Source organism: Maylandia zebra, linkage group LG11, assembly GCF_041146795.1.
Source record: "Maylandia zebra isolate NMK-2024a linkage group LG11, Mzebra_GT3a, whole genome shotgun sequence".
NCBI lineage: Eukaryota > Metazoa > Chordata > Actinopteri > Cichliformes > Cichlidae > Maylandia > Maylandia zebra.
Window position 1 is genome coordinate 6,362,643 of NC_135177.1, and position 21,991 is coordinate 6,384,633.

General features: G+C 43.2%; 2 protein-coding genes across 2 annotated transcripts in view; one reads left to right on the forward strand and one right to left on the reverse strand.

Annotated features, from left to right (window-relative positions):
- Window positions 1-15,815, forward strand: part of LOC101465204 (dolichyl-diphosphooligosaccharide--protein glycosyltransferase subunit STT3B) — a 75,747-nt gene extending 59,932 nt beyond the window's left edge. The window contains exons 9-16 of the mRNA XM_004560070.6: window positions 582-736; window positions 9,378-9,589; window positions 10,868-11,055; window positions 12,208-12,379; window positions 14,844-15,017; window positions 15,119-15,232; window positions 15,316-15,525; window positions 15,631-15,815. Of these exons, the coding sequence (XP_004560127.1) occupies window positions 582-736; window positions 9,378-9,589; window positions 10,868-11,055; window positions 12,208-12,379; window positions 14,844-15,017; window positions 15,119-15,232; window positions 15,316-15,525; window positions 15,631-15,711 (1,306 nt within the window). The 3' untranslated portion in view covers window positions 15,712-15,815. The remainder of the gene's footprint in view (window positions 1-581; window positions 737-9,377; window positions 9,590-10,867; window positions 11,056-12,207; window positions 12,380-14,843; window positions 15,018-15,118; window positions 15,233-15,315; window positions 15,526-15,630) is intronic.
- Window positions 15,816-18,870: 3,055 nt separating this feature from the next.
- On the reverse strand, window positions 18,871-21,877 carry kiaa1143 (KIAA1143 ortholog). Its single transcript, XM_004560067.6, has 3 exons — window positions 21,742-21,877; window positions 21,042-21,192; window positions 18,871-20,906 (listed from the first exon to the last, which is right to left on the reverse strand). Exons 1-3 carry the CDS (start codon window positions 21,853-21,855, stop codon window positions 20,683-20,685), a joined length of 489 nt encoding a protein of 162 aa, XP_004560124.1. The 5' UTR covers window positions 21,856-21,877; the 3' UTR covers window positions 18,871-20,682.
- Window positions 21,878-21,991: the final 114 nt, after the last annotated feature.

Here is a 21,991-nt window from a genome sequence, read left to right on the forward strand (position 1 = left end):
AAATGCATTACAGCAAAGCAAATGCCGTAGCCTTGCCTCCCCCCTCATTCTAGCTCCCAGAATTTATTTATTTATTTATTTTTTTGCCATTGGCGAATCAAGTCAGCACGTCATCCTGCCCCATCATAAAATCCCAACCAGATAATGCTCCCCTTCTCTGCTCCCAGATCAGGGCTTACAGAGAACTGCCAGACTGCAGCATCAGCTGTAAACTGCAAAACTCTCACTGAGTGAATGTGCACATGGGTGTGTGTATATGTGCGTGTGTACGTACATGCCTCAGTAATTTTTTTTCCAGTTTTTTTTATTTTTTATTTTTTTTGAAGGGTGTTAAGTTTTCTGCTGCAGTGCAGTAAAACTAATTGGGTCACGCTCGGACCCAAGATAACTGACATCAGCCAAACCTGATTCTCTGCTGTCTGCATGAGCTCTCACATGTTCACCATCAACACCGTTGCTTTATTGGTGTGAGTCGGGTGGATGTTAACTGTTCTGATTGACAACAGTTCATATAGAGTTTATAGAGACCCCCTTTTTTCACTTCCTTTTATTAACTGTTTTATTTCCTGCGCTCTTCACAGCTATGCTAAGATCCACATTCCAATCATCGCTTCGGTATCAGAGCACCAACCCACCACCTGGGTGTCCTTCTTCTTTGATCTTCACATCCTCGTCTGCACCTTCCCAGCAGGCCTCTGGTTCTGCATAAAGAACATCAACGATGAACGTGTCTTTGGTAAGAACAGAATAAATAATTTTTTTCCCCTAAAACGTGGAGCACTCCTCATCGCTTGCTCTTAGTGAAATGCTTCTGTGTGTTGGTTTAAAATGACTCTATCTTCTGTCAGGATTATACAGCGTAATTTATTTGAAGTCGATCCTCTATTTTTGTTGCCACTTTTAAAGGAGACATGTGGCTCATTAGCATTAATCTTTCCACAGAAGCACTTAGAACAGACTCCTTTTTCACTTATTCTTGCAAACTTGGTGGCACAGGTGATTGTGTTGATGCTAAAACCACCTGTTAGCCCTGAGTAACAGCTAATCTTGATCTCACCTGGTAATGGTGAGGGTAGGAGCTGTCTGAGCTGGTGTAAAAGTCCAGCATTGAAGCACCAACCAGACAAGAAATATTGGTGGATCTCTGCTCTTTATTTTTCATCCTCTGTCCGTCGTTACTGTTCTTGAGTCTGTTCAGAGCTCCTCCCGCTACCTAGCTAGCTAGCCTGGCCACCAGCTGTGTAATTGTAAGCTGTGCAGTTATTGTTAGGATTGTTAAAAGGATATGCGGAGAGGTGCAGGAAGAAGACAGCAGAGTATACAGAAGGTGGATGTGCTCGGTAAACTGAGTAAAAGCATGACCGGTAAGCTCCAAAGGAAGCTACAGGATGTCCTCCAAGTTCTGTTGTCTTACGGTGATGTACTGTTGCATATTGCTGCACATGGGTTTTTGATGGTGTTGAGCTACAGAATTTGTACAGTGCTGTGTATGCGTTCACTTTCCGGTTACTGTACCTGCTGTTTACGGTGTTGTGTGACCACTGGAGGAAAAATATTTTCCCCTCACAATACACGTAAAGGTAAATGCACCCTTTTCTCTGCAGAGAATGTAAAAGTGTGATTGTGATGTAGTATGCAGAGCAGCAGTCAGTTATCCTCAGAGACGCATTCTTTCATCAGCACACACACACTTTACACATTACGCATAAATGAAAAGTTTGAGGTGAGTCCCATCTTTTTTCAGATTATCTCTAATTTTGTCTTCATGCGTGAGCTGTTTTGTTGAAGATGAACTTCAGAAACATTACAAGGACTGTGCCAAAGCGATAAAGAATAACTATAATAAGGTTCCATTATGCACTGGAGAGCCATCAATGTGTGCAGTGCTGTAACAGATGAGTTTTGATGGCTGGTTGGTAAAATAACCATCAAATCCCTTCTGGAAGCTTTTTAATCTGTTTCTCTTTGAGTCTTTCTGACACTGCAAACAATAAGAAATGCTAATCTGACAAATACATGCTAGCAGAGTGATGCAACTCTTAACAAGGCTGATTTAAGTATTTCAAATGTGGAGGCATTTCATCAAAGTCATTTAGAGAAGATGACTCATGACAAAGTACTTAATATATTAATATCATTTATGTAGCTCAAGTAAACGTTGTCCCTTTTAATAGGCTCATTTAATGTCCATCACCTTTAAATAGGAGCCGTCTTTTGACTTGAGGATGAGCGCTCACCCTAACAACACAGTTGCACAATATTCCTGACCCGAGTGCACCACAGTTTGCCTCCTGCTATTTACTCAGTCGATATCTGCAGGCTCACAAAGTCCAGTGAATGTGTTTTTTTACTTCTGTGGCTTCAGCAGCAAAGTTCTCAGTGAGGAGCAAACACTGTTCTTTACTATTCACACACTGAGATCCAGAGCTGGCAAAAGTGCAGACATTCTGTACTTGAATAAAAGTACGAATACTACTGTTAAAAGTACTCCAGTAAAAGTTGAAGTACTTATTCAACTTTTGTACTCAAGTAAAAGTAAAAAAGTACAGGCCTCTAAACGGGAACTTGAGTACAGTCAGGAGTTAAAGTTGATTCAGCAGAGGTGGAATCCTAAAATCAGTTGTATTGGCTCAGTGTGGGGAAAAGAATCACACTCTCAATAATTACTATTGAGAGCTTCAGTAGATTTTCTTAGTGTACAGGCTGTGATCAGCTGACCTGCTGCTCTTTGTGGAAGTACACAACTCAATTCAACCAGATGTCAGCAGATGTTTCATGACTTTTCCTGGCTGAAGTCCATCCTCTACGTATCTACACATCCTCTTTGTCTAAAACCTGCAGGACACCGGCACCTAAGTCCTGGAGTTGCCTACCCCTGCTCTACACTGACAGTACGCTGTTTATGCTCTCTGTTTTCTAGATGGTATAAAGGTGGAATTCAGTGAATTCATCTAAGCATCATCAGCTAAAAATCCATATGAATCTCTGCTACACTTAATGTAACCTAACTCTGACCATAACCACAGTCACTGTGCACCAGCCACACACTGTTCTTTATTTTAAATCCATCACAGTACCGCAAACTAACCTGGTTATCCTTCACTAACCTGCAGAGGATTGTTATGCAACTATTAAATAACACAGTTGGTCTGAAGTGTTGTGGAAGTTTTCCATTATAATAAATCCTGCAGAGAAGCGGTGAGCGGTAGCTAACAATCTTTAATCACAAACAAAGAACAGAAAACCAAGCTTGGTGAAGAGCCTGCATGATCGTGGGGCAGACGGTCAGCAGAGTCTCCCCTGAGCCCAGCATGGCTCTCAGTTAAATACCTTCTCCAGGAACAAAAGGCAGTACACAGCTGTTCACACCTTAAGGTTCACACTCCCTTGCTACCTCCCAAAGATGTGGAAGAGACAAAAGATTCTTCCAGTGGAGTTGTCTGCTTCCCCCAACTTCCTTACCAGACCCCCACCATCTGTCTACCTGCATGAGTGTGAGAAGTGCTAAAATTCAGTGGCACCAAGGCATCACACAATACAATAATGTGATTAATACATAAATAAAAGAAATTGTTATACAGAAGTTAGCTGTGCTGTGAAATACAGCAGCTGGAACTTTAGTTAGCAACTCACATAAAATGTAAGGAGTAGAAAGTAAAAAGAAAAGTAAATACTAACGTAAAGTACAGATACCTGAAAAATGTACTTAAGTACAGTCATGAAGTCTTTGTACTTCATTGCTTCCCACCTCTGTTGAGATCCAGTCAAATGCTCGAGTGCCCCTTCCTGAGATGTTGTTGACAAAGAAGAAAGCTTTCACCGTTGCACTCTGAAGGCTTTCATGTAACTGTCAGTCAGGTGGAATTTGGGCTCTGGATAAATGAATATCACCCCAATCTGTCCCAGGTTTACTCATTGTTATTTTACAATTAAAAGCTCAATAAAACCTGTCACTCTAATGCAGGAACTCTCACTTTGGTAATATAGAGTGCATTACACTGGTGAGCATCAAGCTGCTAGCTGAGCAATAAAAGCACAGATTAAACTGCACCGGGCTTGATGGAGCTTTCAGTCACACCCTCTGCTCTCAGCTGGAGTTGAGATCATTCTTCCCCCAGTTGTTCTGCCTTCTGCATTTTGTATGTTGTTCCCCATCAGTTTCTAATGAAATGCCTTCGTTATTAGAAAGAAAGGCACCACCATGCACAGGTATTATGTTAATTAAATCATTTATTATGCAGATCCTTGCTGGATCTATAAAAATACACATTCTGCCTTCTTATTAATCTTTTTCTTTCAGTAGTACTAGCTCACAGCTTACTTAGTTTTGAGACCCTTCGGTTATCAGCCTGCCCTGCTGTGGAGGGGATGGGAGACGTCTGCTTTGTTCCCAAGTCTGATGACATCCGATGGATCAGTCAGAGCTTATTGAGTCGTAACAACTCAGAATGATGACTGCTGTGGCTCATATAGTGACCCATTCCAGAGAGCCAGGGTGGAAAAGCCTGGCGCAAACAATAAGTAAATAAATGTAAAAAAAACTTTGCTACAAAGCTTCTTTTTGTGCCATGTTGCTAAGCTAGAATGTAAGTGAAGTCTCTGGTCTCTGTCTGCACATGTGGAGTTGTATAGTACAAAACATCAGTGAGACATAATCTATTATCAGATCTAATTCTACCACAATTCTGGCACAGAGCCTTTTGATTTGCTCTCATGTTGTTCTAGGTCTCGTGCATGTCTACATTTTCTCCAAGAACTCAGTCTTTCTCCCACTGTCCAGGTGTGGATGCAACATGGATGAAGCGCCTAAGGGTGTAAAATAATGGGTTGTATGAATGTGGGTTAAAGGGTGAATATAGCTTGTAGTGTGTGGCGCTTTGAGTAGTCCCTATGACTAGAAAACTGCTTTTAGTGCCAGCATTTGCTCAGAGTTGGGCTTTGAGTAAGCAGACCCTGAGGTGAGATTGATTGGATTGTAAACTGTTTTTGGATTTACTCAAACATTGGAGAAACAAAATCAGTTTGCAGTTACAGCAACAAGGGAATCGTAAGTAATCCTGTTTTTTTTTTTGGCCTGTGTATATCAGACATTCTTAGCTTTCAGAGTAACAGAACAGCCTGATCTTCCTCTGTCAGGTGATGAAAACACAGTAACCATGTTCTCTGCACTCCAGCCGCTGTCAGTCTGTATTTAGGAGTTTCATGTTTTGTTTTGTTTTTAGCATTATTTATCAGCATGAAATCGTGCTGATGTGTTTATAACTAGCACAGTATCATCATTTCATAGGTACTGGTCATGTGAATGAGTGCAGTGAGTTGAAAAAGCAAAATGATACCTGGTTTAAAAGTGGCGATGTCCTGTTCAGGGCCTCTTTGTTCAGTGAATCTGCTATTTTTAGATTTCTAACTGGTTCCCTTCCCAGCTGAACCTCTGCACTTTGCAGTTTCATCGGCAGCATTTAAAGCTCAAAGAGGAAACTTTAACTCCTGCTTCAGACTGACCACCTCATGTGTTAGGCATCTGCTGGTGATGAGAGCTTGCTCTGCAGCTGTGGCAGTTTCCAGTCAGTTTGGTGTCCAAGCCCATAAGGCGGCACATGAGGTCAGTAATGGAGCCAGGAGAATTCTTGTTTTCTTTGGCATTTAACGGATTCTGTAACCTGAATTTGTTCGCGCGGGGGTGAGAACATCTGTTCGAGTTCGATCTGATGGCTGAAATGACCTGAGCTGTATTCACCTCCCTGACTCCTCATCTGCTTCCTCAAAATGAAAACATTCACAGGTTTGACAGCCTGGAAGAGGATCCAGTGCATTAACAGAGCCACAAGTACAAAGGGACTGAACAGTGCTTCCACTCAGTGATCGCCAAATAGCAGCAGCACTCAAAGCTGTCCACACATGCCCGAGAACATCTGGAAGAGAAGAGCGGCTAAGATTAATTCCTTTTTTTTTTTTAATTTTTTTTTTATTAATAGACTACTTCCTAGTGTGTGTGTGTGTGTGTGTGTGTGTTGTTGCCCTCTTCATGTTCATTTCTTTAGACTGCATCCCTTCTCCCTTGTCTCCTTTTCGCTTTCTCATTCTGCATCATTATCTTCTCCTGACATTATTTTGGAGTTTAGCACCTCGGTCACTTCTGCTAATTTGGATGCCTGGTTCTAATGAATCTGTGTGCTGTGGTTATTTAATTAGAACTTTCTCATTTCAAAGTACAGTCTACACAACCGTGAGCACTGGATACATTAATGATTAAACAGTTAACACTGGAAACTGATCGTGTCTCCTGTATCAGCATGAATACAGAGCATAGTTTGTGGTCGAGGTAAGAACATTTGCACAAAAGTAGTGTGTAAAATGGTGCAGATGTAGGAAATCCTTTTAATGAAGCTAGAAGGGACACTGTGAAAGCACAACCCTCTGCCAAGGCCATTCTCCTTTCTTGCAGTTTTAATGTGTAAACTGCATTTGCACCAAGGATTTAATGGCTTCTTGTTTTGCCCACGTTCCACCCCTCCATCAAGGAGATCCAGCCTTGTTAGTTTTTGTGTAATCTTGCAGACAGAAAAACAAAAGACACTGAACACATTAATTAGCCCTCTGCCTGAGCTCTCGACTTGGCAGAGAACTAATTTATCTCTTTGGATTCATTTATTCTTCTTGTTTGTTCATCGTGTCAACAAACACCTTTCAGAATCCAGCGGGGTCCCAAAGTCTGACAATCCATCCAGGAACCTGAAGTATTTATGCAGAGATAGATACATATATATATCTATATGTATCTATCTATAGATGTATAGAGAGATAGATATACAGGGTGGGCCATTTATATGGATACACCGTAATAACATGGGAATGGTTGGTGATATTAAAGTCCTGTTTGTGGCACATTAGTATATGTGAGGGGGCAAACTCCTCAAGATGGGTGGTGACCATGGTGGGCATTTAGAAGTCGGCCATCTTGGATACAACTTTTGTTTTTTCAATAGGAAGAGGACCATGTGACACATCAGACTTATTGGTAATGTCACAAGAAAAACAATGGTGTGCTTGGTTTCAACGTACCTTTATTCTTTCATGAGTTATTTACAAGTTTCTCTTTGTTCACAGCCACCAACATGTCGAAGAGGTTAACACGTGAGGAGCGGATCGAAATTGTGTTGATATCTGGTGAACGCAGTAACCGGGTCACATATACTAATGTGGCACAAACAGGACTGTAATATCACCAACCATTCCCATGTTATTACGGTGTATCCATATAAATGGCCCACCCTGTGTGTGTGTGTGTGTGTGTGTGTGTATAGATAGATATGATTCTGCAGTATTTCAAGGTTAGCTGTCACACTAGGAGAGAATCAGTGCCATTGACCAGCGGTAACTCGTTTGTACAAAAGGTCTTGAGTTCATGCAGACTGTGGTCTTGTGTTGGCATCTGCTCACACAGCTCTGTGACTGCACAAAGACGCTGGGAATTCAGCACTTGCCTTAACAGCAATCGTATCCTCCTGAGAACAGATGAAAAAAGAATCTTCCCATTGAACTCTTTTTGTGATTTCCTGCCTCTCTGGAGATAACAGAGGCCACCCAAACACACCAGATATCAATGAAGTTGTCCTCTATTTAGTACATCACAGACTATTACAGAGGACATAAATGAATAGTCTGCTTCCCAGGAGGATATCTATGAGTCCAATGCTGATTGGTTTGTTTGGCAGGTAAGGGAATGACAGTGAAGTTCATTAGGAAGAGAAGGAACATTGCATGAGAAGCACAGACAATTCAATCCACTAAAGCAAAAATCTGCCTGACTGAGGGGGCAGCTGTGACTCAGGTGGTAGTGCAGGTCATCTACCAATCGAATGGTTGGTGGATCTATTGTTGGTGGGGATGCTGTCCTTGGAGTCATGGGCAGTATTTTTCTTCCTCCAAACACGGCGAGTTGAGTTGATGCCAAATAGCTCGATTTGGTCTCATCTGACCACAACACTTCACCCAGTCCTCCTCTGAACCATTGAGGTGTTCAGTGGCAAGCTTCAAACGTACATGTGCTTTCTTGAGCAGAGGGACTGCAGGATTTCAGTCCTTCGTGGTTTACTGTGTTACAACTGTTTTCATGGTGACTGTGGTCTTAGCTGCCTTGAGACCATTGACAAGTTCCTCCCGAGTAGTTCTGGGTTGGTTCCACACAGTTCTCATTATCGATAAGGTGAGATCTTGCGTGGAGCTCTGGACCAGGGGAGATTGGCAGTTATTTTATGGTTCTTCCATTTGCGAATAATCGCACCAACGGTCGTCACCTTGTCCCCCAGCTGCTTGGCGATGGTCTTGTAGCCCATTCCAGCCTTGTGTAGGTCCACAGTCTTGTCCCTGACATCCTTTGAAAGCTCTTTGGTCCTGGCTATGGTGCAGAGTTTGGAATCTGATGGATTGATTGCTTCTTGAGAAGGCTCCCAATGTCAGCTCGTTACCTGGATAAAATATATACCTGGGAGCCAGAAATCTTGCTGATTGATGGGGATCAAATACTTATTTCATTCCTGAAAATGCAAATTTATACATTTTTTGAAATGCATTTTTCTGGGTTTTTTTTTTTAAATTTTTGTTCTGTCTCTCACTGCTCAAATAAACCGACCATTGAAATTATAGACAAAATCAGCTGAGGTTCAAATAATTTTTTCATTGACCGTACAAAGTGCATTATTTGTGACGGACTCTCTCAGAGGTGCTAATTTAACTGTTTTAGCACTGAAACTCACAACACCAGCCTCTTGCTTGCTTATATCATAGTTTTTGTTCCTGGTTGAGAAGAATGAAATCTCTGTTGCTGATATGGAAACATAAAACATCGGGTTAGAGACCTACCTACCAGTTTGAAGTCCGTCTTTCTCCTCCGGCTGGTTATTGCACTTTCTTCCTTGCACCACTTTGTTGTTTACTTGTTTCGCTGCTCCTCTCTCCCTTGGCAGTTTTTTTTGTTGCTCTCTACCTGTTCCCTCCTAATCACTCCACAGATAGGCTTTGATCTTTCACTCCATGAATAAAGCCACACATGCACATTTGGCTTTGTGTTTGATTTTGTGCTGTACTGGTCTTTCTGCTGTTCTGTTTCTTCTCATCTTGCTGTTCATCCTCCCACCCCCCCTCTTTTGACCTCCTTTCCACCTATTAGTGAGGTTTACCCTGTAATAAACACAGAAAAGAAGTGCAGCCATTTAAGTGGCTATCAAACAGCAAATGCATTGCAGATGTAAAGTGACTTGGTCCCATTAAAGTGACTAAACATAGTTGAATGCAAAACTTAATGAAACTCATCAAGTTTGGATTGTTGCGTTGCGGTCACCTCTGACCTCCTTGTGTCTCTCTGCTTCTCGTCACAGTGGCCTTGTATGCTATCAGTGCCGTATATTTTGCCGGCGTGATGGTGCGCTTGATGCTGACTCTGACTCCGGTGGTGTGCATGCTGTCAGCCATTGCCTTCTCCAGCGTCTTTGAACACTACCTGGGCGATGACATGAAAAGGCAGAGCCCACCTGCAGAGGACAGCAGCGACGAGGACGACAGGAAGAATGCCGGCAACCTCTATGACAAGGTCAGGGGTCATCGTGTGTTCCCTGCACAAAATATTTTTTACAGACTTTGCAGTCATTGTTTTGTTTAAATGTACTACGCAGGAATGAAATGGCATTCCATCAATGGGTGGACATGACTGTAGTGTCACATGTCAGCCAGCACCACAGAGTCAAATATATTATAATCCACCATGCAGCATCTGTGTCAATGTGATCATGACTGCAGTTCACTGCAACATCTGGAGTCATTTATAACAAGTCTTAAAAATTATGCAGAGAAACTTTAACACTTACAGGCGATGAAGCTGTGAAGCTGTAAGTTTTGTCGGGTGGAAGCGGTTCTGTAAACTCTATATTTAATAGTAGACAACACATCTGGCTACTAACTAGATGTTGCACATAGTGAAAGCTTTTAAAGAAATACATTTTTTTTTTTTTCAGGAATTTGTTCAAATCAAACTAGTGAAAAGGAAAATGAATGCTAACGCGTATTCATTCTAGCTGGGTGTGGAAATGAGCCGCTAAAATCCAAGGCTGCCGTGAGCTGCGCTACACTCTGAAGTGGCTAAAAGTAGTGGTTCAAGTTTCTAATCAAATGCACAGCTTGATTTTTAACCTCTGTTGGAGTCATTGTGCTAAGATTAAATATATTTTTTAAACGTGAACTAAATGCTTCAGAGTGGGATGAACAGTGGTGTAGTAGAAATAAGGATTATTTTGGATTGTGTATCATGCAGAGAATCAAACTAAAGAGCTGGAAATGATCATGAGTCTCTTTTAATTGTCGTGTGACCTTGCTCGTTTTAGAGTTCAAAGCTTGAGTCGGATACGAGGCATGAAAATAGGAGCAGAATAAATCACCGTTTTAAAAAAACCCCAAAACAAGTTCTGTCCTAGTCCCTGTGTGTGCACCACTTGCTGGATGGATCAGAGGGTAAAAGTTTACGGGAAACATTTATCATAAAAAGTTTGAAGTGACAACACTGCAGTTTGTAGCTGTTACGCTCCTCCTCCCCCTTTAACCTTTCAGGAGAAACAAAGAGAACTCACGTCCAATGTTTTCCTCATCCTTCTGCTGCTTTTCCTCCAAATCGATACGTGGGGAATAATGCATCACAGGTCTGCTGAAGGGTGCTGTTAAATGTCACACTATAAAAGCGCAACAACAGTTAATTGTCTGCCTGAGAATTCTCTGCGAGGACTATTAAATAACCCTCTAGTACATTAGCAGCTTGTTTGGACAGCGGACATGTCCTGATGGAGTTTCAGTAACCTTTACCTCGGCTTCTCCCTGGCAGGCTGGGAAGGTACGCAAACACGTGTCGGAGCAAGAGAAGGCGGAGGAGGGCCTCGGCCCCAACATCAAGTCCATAGTCACCATGCTGATGCTGATGCTGCTCATGATGTTTGCCGTCCACTGCACCTGGGTCACCAGCAACGCCTACTCCAGCCCCAGTGTGGTGCTGGCATCGTACAACCACGATGGGTAAGGACTCTGGTTTAGCAGGACCTCTGTGATTGGAGGAACTATTCTGTGTTTGAGCTGTTTACAACAGAGCTGAGAGTATCCTTGTACAGTTGGCCCCTCTATAAAGGGTCAGTCCACTGAAATTACATATTTTTCCCCTCCATGCTGTAACTGTGCATTTAGAGATCTGCCCCTGACATTTCTACCCTCACTCTAATGTACGAGCACGGTTTGCACCTCTTACAGCAGTGACATTTAAAAATCCAACAGCAGCTTCTCTACATAGACCACGCTGTCATCATAGTTTCAGTGAGGTTACTCTCTATTTTGTGGGCTTAAGTGGATTACAACATTTGGCTCCACATGATGCTACCTACCAGATGTGCTGTGTTTTTTTTGTTTTTTTTAAAGTTCTGTTTGCTGAAACTGTTCACTTCATGCTTTAAATGAATAGAGGCGGTCTTAATCCGCACCAAAGCTCCTTGCTCAGCGGCTCCATGCTGCCACTCCTCTCTGCAGATATCAGAAAACGCTGTGGCAGAGTGCTGCACAACAGACTGCCGTCAAACAAACTGTCAGGCACATTCTGGTTCCTGAGGCAAAGATTTTAAAGAGGGACCCATCCAGCGTGTACTTATTTCCTGTCAGAGTAGATGCTGTTACAGTGATGGACGCTCATTATTATTTTAGAGTTCTTACCTTAAAATATAAAGTGCCTTGAGGCAACTGTTGTCAATAAAATTTAATTGAATTCATATTAAACATGGCCAAGGTTTCAAATAATTATAGCTGGTGTATATACCAGTAACCCCTGTGAGCTGAAAGCTCAGGCTAATAACCACTGAGTTTGTTTTCTACATGTTAGGGACATGATGCAGGACCACATGTTTATCTTGAGTCCATGGCTCTGAGTGTGAGCATGTACCTGCTGTTTTCAAGGGGCAGCCAATCAGAAGAGTTCTTAAAGGGAAAGAAGCTAAAAGCACTAGTATCAGACAGGATTAATGGGCCACAACAAGCCCTGCATACGATCAATAAGCATTATTCTCAATTACGGATCAGGCAAAGCTCATTTAATTAAGTTATAAAATAAATGTAATCAGCTGGAAACGCGTATGCTTAGGCCCAACGTCACAGGAGTATTAACACATCTGCAACTGTCCCCAACAGCTCTCGCAACATCCTGGACGATTTCAGGGAGGCCTACTATTGGCTGAGGCAGAACACGGACGAGCACGCCAGAGTGATGTCGTGGTGGGACTACGGCTACCAGATAGCAGGCATGGCCAACAGGACCACGCTGGTTGACAACAACACATGGAACAACAGTCATATAGCACTGGTGAGAGCTGATCTGCCCGTTCCCCTTTATCTCCTGTCCCAGGTTTGGAAAAGCTGGTTTGAGTTTACCCTTTTAAGTCTGAGCCATGAAATGATTGCCAGGAAATTCTAATCCGGGTTGAAGGGTCATTCCCAGAGTTTACACTTCTGCTTGGTCGTGTGTTTGTAGAGGAGTGTTGTCAGAAATGCGTTCACTGCCTTGTCTTGTTTTACTCGTGTATTTCCGACTGCTTTTCTCTTACCCTTCTTTTGCTGATGGTTGCTTAGTTACACAACTTCTGGTCGATGTTTGTCAGCCCTCGTGTAGCGCCCTGAGTATTGATGTGTTGTCTTGGTGTATGACACCACCAAGTGGACACAACTGCATCATTTCACTGCACTGCAAAACCCTAAGAGAGCTTAATACTGTACATGTGAAAGAGGCACTCCATAGATTCAGTGCTGCACCGCTACAAAGACGCGCTGAGAACGGAGATTTAAATCAAAGCAGCAAAACCCGACTTACTCCTCGAGTCAGTTACCTAAAACCTAAGTCACCTAACAGTTTCTCTAACTGGAAATGGGTTAGTTATAAGTTGTTTCTTATCAATAAGTTCAAACCATTTAAATAGCTGACTGTGTGGATTGCATCCATGTGTTCCAGAGCACAGACACACAACTATTATTTTTTTAATAATAAAAGCAGACCTTAAATGATCTGTATTACAAGACGAACAAGTACGAGTATGAAGCTATACAGCATGGGCGTTTGATGCCCAGAGCGAGCTCTGCTGTGAAAAACAAGGAACAACAACATCTTTTCCTCAACAACAGCCTATGAGGGACCTGTAGTGCATGAAGCTTTTATCACTTGCTTATTCATTATTCAGTAAGAGCAGTTGAGGTTTCACAGCCCTGCTGTCTACTGACCAAAATCCAGAGTATTTCCACTCGAGGTCACTCTGGGTTGTGAACTCTGCTATCATTTCCACACAGCTGCTGGGTTGTTGCTGAATAATTCAAGCGCCTAAACCAACCACCAGAAGAAAAGACGAATTATTTTAGGTTTAAAATGTTTGGTTTGTTTCCCTTTTGTATTTTACATAAGCTGCAAACATTAAGTTACAGTGGGGGAACTGATGATTTGACCCCCTGGTGAATTTGCAGGTTTGCTCACAAATAAATGATGGTAGTTTAGATTTTTATGGAGAGAGACAGAATATTAGCCAGAAATCTTGAAAAGAAAAACATGAAATAAATGTTATAAATTGATTTGCATCTCATCGAGTGAAATCTGGGTTTTGATTCTCTACAACACGTGATATGTGTATCATGCTGAAATCAGGAGTCTGTTTCTTCCATTCCAACCTCTCCTCCACCGCCGTAAGAGCAAAGAGCTATCAAAGGAGGTCAGGAATAAGATTGTAGACCTGCAGGAGTCTAGAATGAGCTACAATACCACCAACAAGAAGCTTTATGAGCAGGTGACTGTTGGTGCAGTTGTTCAGAAATATTACATGAGCATCAATCGTCCTCAGTCTGGAGCTTTGTTCAAGATCTTGCCTCGTGGGGTGAGGATGATCATGAGAAATGCGGTGAATCAGATCAAAACTACACAGGAGGAGCTTGTTAATGACATGAAGGCAGATGGGACCATAGTCAGTAAGAACACCACTGGTAACGCACTACAACATAATGGAATGAAACCCTGCAGCGCTCGCAGGGCGTGCTGTGGGAACATGAAACATCAACTCGACCCATCGTGTTTGGAGGAATGGAAATGCTGAGTATGTCCCAAAAAGCACCATCTCCACAGGAGGTGGAGGTGGAAACATTATGCTTTGGAACTGTTTTGTTTTTTTGTTTTTTGAGAACCTCAAAAAAACCCAGTTCCTTTCCAGTTCCTCCTTTCCTCAGCCAGAACATAGTCGAGTCTTCAAGCATGACAATGACCCAAAATATGGCGTCAAGGCAGCAAAGGAGTGGTTAAAGAAGCAGCACATTTAGTGGCCTAGCCGGTCTTTAAACCTTAGTCTTATAGAAATTTGTGGAGGAGGCTGAAGCTTCGAGTTTCCAAGCAGCAACCAAGAAACCTAAAATGAAGGAGTGGAACAAAATCCCTCCTGAGATATGTGCAAACCCACTGACCAACTACAAGAACCATTTTACTGCTGTGCTTGCCAACAAATGGTTTCTATAGGTCGGGCGTCTTTTGGAGTTTTTCCGACTTTTCTCAGAGAATTCTGACATTAATCTCAAAGCTGTGACATTCTGAGAAAAATGAATAGTTTGCTCTCAGGGGTTGTATCTGTGCAGCTTCTATCTATCTTCCTTACCTAAACTTAAGCATGGCTGCTCTCTGTGTTGCATATGGAGTCCAGCTTGCTCCCACAGTCCAAAGACGTGTTAGATTAATGAGTGTAAATGGTCTGTGAGGCAGCTTAAGTGTGATATTTCTAACCTGCGGTGTGTTTGTGCCTTAACAGGTGGGCAAAGCCATGTCGTCCAATGAGACTGCAGCCTATGAAATCATGAGGTCGCTGGATGTCGACTATGTCCTGATCATCTTCGGAGGGGTGATTGGCTACTCAGGTGATGACATCAACAAGTTCCTGTGGATGGTGCGCATCGCAGAGGGGGAGCACCCCAGGGACATCAGGGTGAGGGAACCATCTCGCACTCTCTGGTTACATATGAACACGTGTTCGTTCTTTTCTTTAATTTATTTTCTTTCTCCACCTTTTGTTACGGCTCACCCCAGGAAAGTGATTATTTTACCCCCCAAGGAGAGTTCAGAGTGGACAAGGCAGGCTCCCCCACCCTGCTCAACTGCCTTATGTACAAAATGTCTTACTACCGCTTTGGAGAGATGCAGGTATGTCATCGTCAAGGAGCTTTTTCTACTAAGCAGAAACTAGTCAGTGTTTCATTTAAGTTATGCTTTTGTTTCTTGTTCAGTTGGACTTCAGGACGCCCCCGGGCTTCGACCGGACACGCAACGCCGAGATCGGCAACAAGGACATCAAGCTGAAGCACCTGGAGGAGGCGTTCACTTCAGAGCACTGGCTGGTCAGGATTTATAAGGTCAAGAAGCTGGAGAACAGAGACCGGGTGGAGCACAAGCTGCGCAGCACTGACACCAACAGGCAGAAGTACACCTCTAAAAAGGTCCCCACATCCATTCCAGCTCACCGCTGTTTTGGACATTTTAGCCAAACTTGCACACAAAATCATACATTTCTACTTGAACCTGTCATTTTCTTCTGTTTACAGACGGCCAAGAGGAAGCGGGGATATGTCAAGAACAAGCTGTCCCTGAAGAAGGGCAAGAAACTCACCAAGAGATCTTTATAGAAGGTCCACCACCTACAGAGGCAGACTGTGGAAGGAGGGAGGAAAACGAATCTGACACACAGCTCAACAATATCAAGCAGTAAAAAAAAGAAGAAAAAAAAAAAGAAAGAAAAGGAGAAAAAAATCCACCAATCGAGATTGAATAAGGAACAGCAGAGGTTCTCTGCCCCGCCCCCGCCATCATCTTGAGCATCCTCACCTGGAAGCCCAGGCTGGGAAAGCATCGCCCAGGATCCCGCTGAACCCGAGCCGACCTTTGACTTGATGCTGGGGTCGAGGAGGAAGAGAGAGAGAGAGTGGGTTTGAGTTTGAGAGCCTCCTCCACGCTGGATTTAACCTGACGAACTGTGACCTTTGACTCACTTTTCTTTTTGTACTTGAACGTGCTGGGGAGTGAGGACGGACCGAGCAAGAGAGATTAGCCGTCCCTCATCAGGGGACTCTGCTTGGGGCTGCTCTATGCATCGCATCATTTACACACATACAGAAACTCTGTCAGCACTGAAACCCAGACTGACCGTACAGTACGCTTTCATCTAACATCATCCTGCTGCGCCGACAGCACGCCTTCATTTTTAGGTTAATTCTCACTTGCTACAGTGCATTAAAATTTTTATCAGCATGCCAGATCAACACAGTTGTAAACAAAGATGGTGCAGAGGGTTAAATTACTTTTAAAAGCAAGCAAAGTCACAATTTGAGCACCACAGGCTTACGGCCACATTTCAGGCTTTCAAGGCAACTCTCTAATATACTGTCACATGTCAAACATCGGCGTCCTCTGCTCTCACCGCTGTTCGCGTCAATCACTTATTTCAAAATTCGAGGGAAGTTTCCCCCTCACCTACCAACTTTTTCTGCCATGTCTGCAGGTCGCTCCGTGTGTTTCATGAGGCACAAAGACATGTTTTCCCCCCTTTCCCCACATTTGTGTAAGATTTTCTACTTCAGAGTACAAAATTAGCGCCGTGAGCAATTCAACGAATCACATAAGCAGAATTTAGTTAAAGGCACAGGTGGATGGCTTAAAGCTGCGAGTGTGGTGCCAAAGGTTAACTTTACTGACTCTTCTGTTGTTTCTTTTTACTTCTCTGTAGTATCACATCAAAACTTATTAATGTGATTCGGTCAGCTCTGAAGCGTGTTCCTGTTCCTCGTGTCACTGAATGTAAATATGGAGTTTTGCAGGCGGCTGACAGTCGTCATCGTTCTGGCTGTCCATACACGGAAACAGGGTGGCACAGTAACTCTTCACTAACATGCAGCCTGGTAAATAATTGCGTTGTGCTGTTGTGTGTATCCTAAAGGCCCGCCATCACACACAGATGTCAGGTTTATGAGGTTCTCTGGATCTTGCTCCACAGTCGTCATCAGTTTCTACCAGAGGAGGTCGTCCTCATTATCAGAGTTTAATGTTTCTCCTTCAGCTGCTTCTCACTGATGTGAAATCAACATGTTACCCTGTGATTATGTTATTCAGGTTAGTGGATATTATCTCGTGTGCTCTGCTCAGTAAGATGCTGGCATCTGTGCTCACGAGTTAGCTCAGTGTTGGATCACATGCACAATTGTTCTCCCGCTGGCACATTTTTTGTGATGACTAATTTGCCCTGTGATAAATCTGACCCCGAATCTCTAGTCCTGTTCAGTCTCCAGAGGTACTGGAACCTACATTTCCCACGATGCACCTGCTCTGCTTTAAAGTGATTTGTTTACAATCTGTGTGATCAGCTGGCTGTTTACATTATCTGAAATGGTAATGCTGAGCTGCAGCCCAGCAGGTGGACACGAACATATCTGTACCCTTCAGTTTTTAATCAGCTGACTGTAATTAGTAAATGAACGAATGTGGGAGGGATCAGCGCTGCAGAACGCAGAGCGGTCCGTCCCACCTTCAGGTCAGTAGAAATGTGCTTGCTTTGCTGCTGGTGCCAGTGTTGTTGTTAAGTAGCCATTTGAAAGTCTCCTCTGCTCTCAGTGAAAACAATGAAGAGAAATCAGCAGCAGCAGTAATGCACCCAGCTGTTCGTCTGCAGTACCTGCTGTCTGCATGTCAAAAGGTGTCCCCGAGGCCTCGTTCCCTTTGATCCCCCGTCACGTATCCCACCGCACTCTGTAGATATCAGGCTGAGTCTCCCTCCGCAGGTACCGGGATCAAACGCGTTCGCTGCTCGTCCTCTCCTGAATTTAGAAAACCATCATCTGAGCTGGCAGGAGCGGCAGGAGGCTCTGCGGGTTACAGCCGCTCTACACTCTGAATGTTCCTTTTAAATTGGCGCACTTCTTTCTGTAAACCAAACTTTCCCTAGATTCAAATCTGCCATGTTCATTTTCTTACAAATATAACAAGTTGACTTTTTTTTTTATGAGGTTTTGTTAGAACACTGCTCCAAGAGTCCGTGTGGAGAGGGACAGCACAGGCCTTAAAGTTTAATAAAAAAAAAGGTGTTTCCAAAGCTGCATGTCAGCGGGTGTATTTATTACATGGACGATGGAGGCTGCTGCCTCACACGAGCGCAGCGTCCTATCATGTGATGCAATGATTTTATTTGATTTTTTTTCCAAGTCAAAGGTTCTTCCATCAATTGTAATGATCTGGATGCAGGTGTGAGAATGAAACATGCCTTTTTGAATAAAGAGGTTGAAATAACTCATCTTTACTTTTTTTCTTTAAATGAACAAAAATGTTAATCTTTAGAATTTTTTTGCAGGTATAAAATTCACAGGTTGTAAGCATCGATTTTATTAGCTGCATTTATGTCCAGTTTAGACTTGACTGTTTGTTTTTTAGATTCTCTTGGCTCTGCTGGAGACCAATGAAGGGACATGTCTTATGGAGCTCTCTCCAGAAACTCGAAACTTTAACCCACCAGTTAAAACCTCTTTGCAAGAAGCAGCCAATCGGGGGGGGGGAAGAACCAAATCTGCTTTAAGACACAATGGAAACTTTAAAAAATATTTTGAACTGTAATCGTGCAAAGCTGCTCTTAGACAGTCCTGGAGTGAAACTATGCATGTGCAGAGCTTGACAGGTGGCGTGAGAGGAAGAAGAATTAGGCAATCGGCATCTGAAGAATAGTGAAGGTGTAGATCTGTTCATTCATGACATGAACACAGGTGGCACTGATGAGGCAACGCATGACAGTAAAAACAACCAACAAAGATTCCTTAATATTTTTATATCAAAGGTTCACAGGAGTTGTAGCACTGTCAAAAAATACACAATGAAAACTGATGCACACACCAAAAAAAAAAGGATACATCACAACTGCATTGACACAAATGCATCGTTTCTACATGAACTGTTCAGCTCCGCAGTCGAAGCTAGAAAATATTCATACATTCAGTGCATGACTGACTGTATTTAAGATTCTACAATGAGCCCCTGCGTACGGCTGCCAGACACGCACACACCTCAGCACACACAACACAAGATCCAGGCTGATTCAGAGTGTGACACAGTGATCCGCAGCACTTTGGAACCTGAAGAAAGAACTCACAATGCTGTCATATGGGGACAATTTAATTTGTAATCACACAAAGTTAATTTCCATTTATCAGCTGCTGATGTTCGTTTGTGTCTGATGAAGGGACGCATTACATGTAATACTTTAAAAACAAAAAGACCCCCACTGCTTCCAGTACACTAAACTGAAGCTGGACAAATTTAGCTCCCTGCAGCTCTCAGTGTTTTAAATGCGAGAGCAGACCCGCTTCCGATGATCTTAAATTTTTCTTTGGGATTTGCTTTGTGGAGAGCACTGCCGAGCGGCTCCTGCAGCTGAATTAATTGGTTTTTCTAAATTAAAATTCACAAGCAGCTCCCGCTGTGACTTTGATTAGAAGTATAACAAAAAATAATTAAGGAAAGCTGCATCAAATAAATTTCAGGAAAACCGAATCTGCTGGAATTCATTAGCACTGATTCTTTGATACAGAAAAGCTCTCTGCGTGCTGCTGCTTCAATTATTTACACTGGGCTTGAAGGGTGGGGTGCGGGGCACACTGTACAACTGATTTTCCACTAATTAGTCCTGGTCCTATGACCACAGCTATACAATAGTGATTGGATCTATAGCACAGCACACAGTTCAGGTTATTTATGGACGCAAACGCGGGAGAAATTTACACCTGAAAACATGTAGATGAGCTGGTTTCAGAATCCGTGCAGTTCAGAGACACTGCTTCAACTACCTGCCTGTGGTGTGTGAAAGAGCTACACTGAGGTAAAGCCATACGGTGATGTGTCTTCACTCATCAACTCCAGAATCAAGCAGAAGCTGGTTTACATCTCTCTGCTTGTGTTTGAGACATTTATAAACTTTGAGGTGTGAAAATATGAATTCTTGTCCCACAGCCATGACTTTAGTCCCCTGAGAACTAAACCACCTTAACAGTTCATATTTGTCCTCACAGAACACACACGAGAACATGCAAACTAAAATGTTAAAACAAAGTCACGGGGCTGGAAAAGAGCAAACCCCAAGTTCTACAAAGTGACACGAGTCAACACAGTCTGGTAGCTGTAACCAGGGAAACGTCCTGCTAACATGTCAGAGTGGGCTTTCACACAGCAGCTGAACCAACTCCCCTCTTATCAGTAACACAGTACTGTATAAATGTCCTTGTGTAGTTTGTGACCCTGACATGGATGCAGGATAAAGTTACACTAACAGAAGTATAACCTCATCGTCTTTGATGCATGTTCATTTTCCCCCTCAGCTTCACTGTTTCTGCTCAGACTGTTAAATGAATCGGAATCATCCCTGTAGTCAGACGGAGACGACTCGGAATAAATTCAGTTTGTGCCAGCTGATTTTTATGCTTTACTAAAAATGTATGAATCTATATGTCATGAATGACATGCAAAAACAGTAGCACTGTCCTTTAAAAAGAATGGACAGGTTGAACCATGTCTTATACTCAGTACAATGTTCCTGTTTCCTGACAGCCTACTCTCACCACTTCCATTCAGTCCTCCTCCTCCTCATCCCCTCCAAATGACAGGAGGCTGTTATTTTTAACTTTCTTTCCAGATGCCTCCTTTTTCTCCTCCTCCTCTTCCTCCTTTTCCTTGTCCCCTCCACTGCTCTTCTTCTTTTTGCTGGAGCTAGCACCGATGCCCTGGAATTTATCTGAGGAAGAGCGCTTGGCTGGTTTCTTGAAAAGGATTTTACCGTCAGGAGGCTGACCATCTGCGGAGCAGACGGAGGTATGTATGTGCAGGGTTGCAAACACAGGGTTTTATGTTAACATGCTGCATACAGTGCATGCATATGTAAATATTTTCTTACTCCTGGTGTAATTAAATCATTGAACTGGACTCTCACCTTTCTCTGAGCTGCCTCCAGCCTGTATTTCATCCTTCATCTTCTTCACCTCCTCTGCAGTCAGGTCTCCACTTTTAAGGACCACGACCTGGGGCAACTCGTCCTCTCGATCGCTGCCGCTGTCGTCATCCAGTGTTGGCATCACCTGACGCTAGGATAGCAAACAGACCGTTAGCCTGTGTGAGAAGTGTTTTGAAATCCTGCATTCACTGTGAATGACGATACCGAGGTTTCTTATTTCAGTGATAATCATTTCATCAGCAGCCCGACACTCAAACTAAAATCAGGAACCTGTACTTCAGAGACATGATTCAAGTCGTGGTGGGGTTTTTTTTTTAATACAACTTCATAAAACAAAAAACAAACCCATTCATGAAAAGCCATGGCTTTCTGTTGTAGAGTACATAAATTCAGTTGTAGAACGCCTGCGCAGTCACAGCTGAACGCTGCAGCGCAGTTCGAGACTGCTCTGATGGTCCGGAGGAACAGCTGTAGCTCGTGCGGCCTCACTGCTCAATTCAGTGAATGGGACCCTCCGTTGAATTATGATTCAGAGCATTTATTCTTCCTTATATGAACACCATGCGCCTGCGCTCAGAAACAAACGTCGCAAAGTGTAGCTGTCACACAACTGAAAGAGATAATGGTTTGGTAGGCCCGGTGCAGCTAACTGGCACGGCTAACCCAACCGCGTAGTTACCTTAGTGTCGACATTCGGTCCCTCTTTGTACCCCACATCGTTCTTAAACTTCTTGAGAAACGACGGCTCCGCCGGCTTCACCCATGCTACTCCGCGGCCCTTATTTTTATTCATGGCAAAGAAGCAAAACAAGACAAGCAGCCAACGAATGCAGACTGCAGATCCGAGCAACTTCCGGCTAGCACGGACTCGTCAAAACAGAGAAACCGTCACTAAAACGCGCCGCGTCACGTGACTTCAGGAGCTACTG

Excerpts from the sequence above, each read along its gene's own strand:
- kiaa1143 (XM_004560067.6), bottom strand. The coding sequence starts at position 21,855 with ATGAATAAAAATAAGGGCCGCGGAGTAGCATGGGTGAAGCCGGCGGAG. Across the intron at positions 21,193-21,741 it reads GACCGAATGTCGACACTAAG|CGTCAGGTGATGCCAACACT; the intron begins GTAACTACGCGG and ends TTGCTATCCTAG. Across the intron at positions 20,907-21,041 it reads TGGAGGCAGCTCAGAGAAAG|ATGGTCAGCCTCCTGACGGT; the intron begins GTGAGAGTCCAG and ends TCTGCTCCGCAG.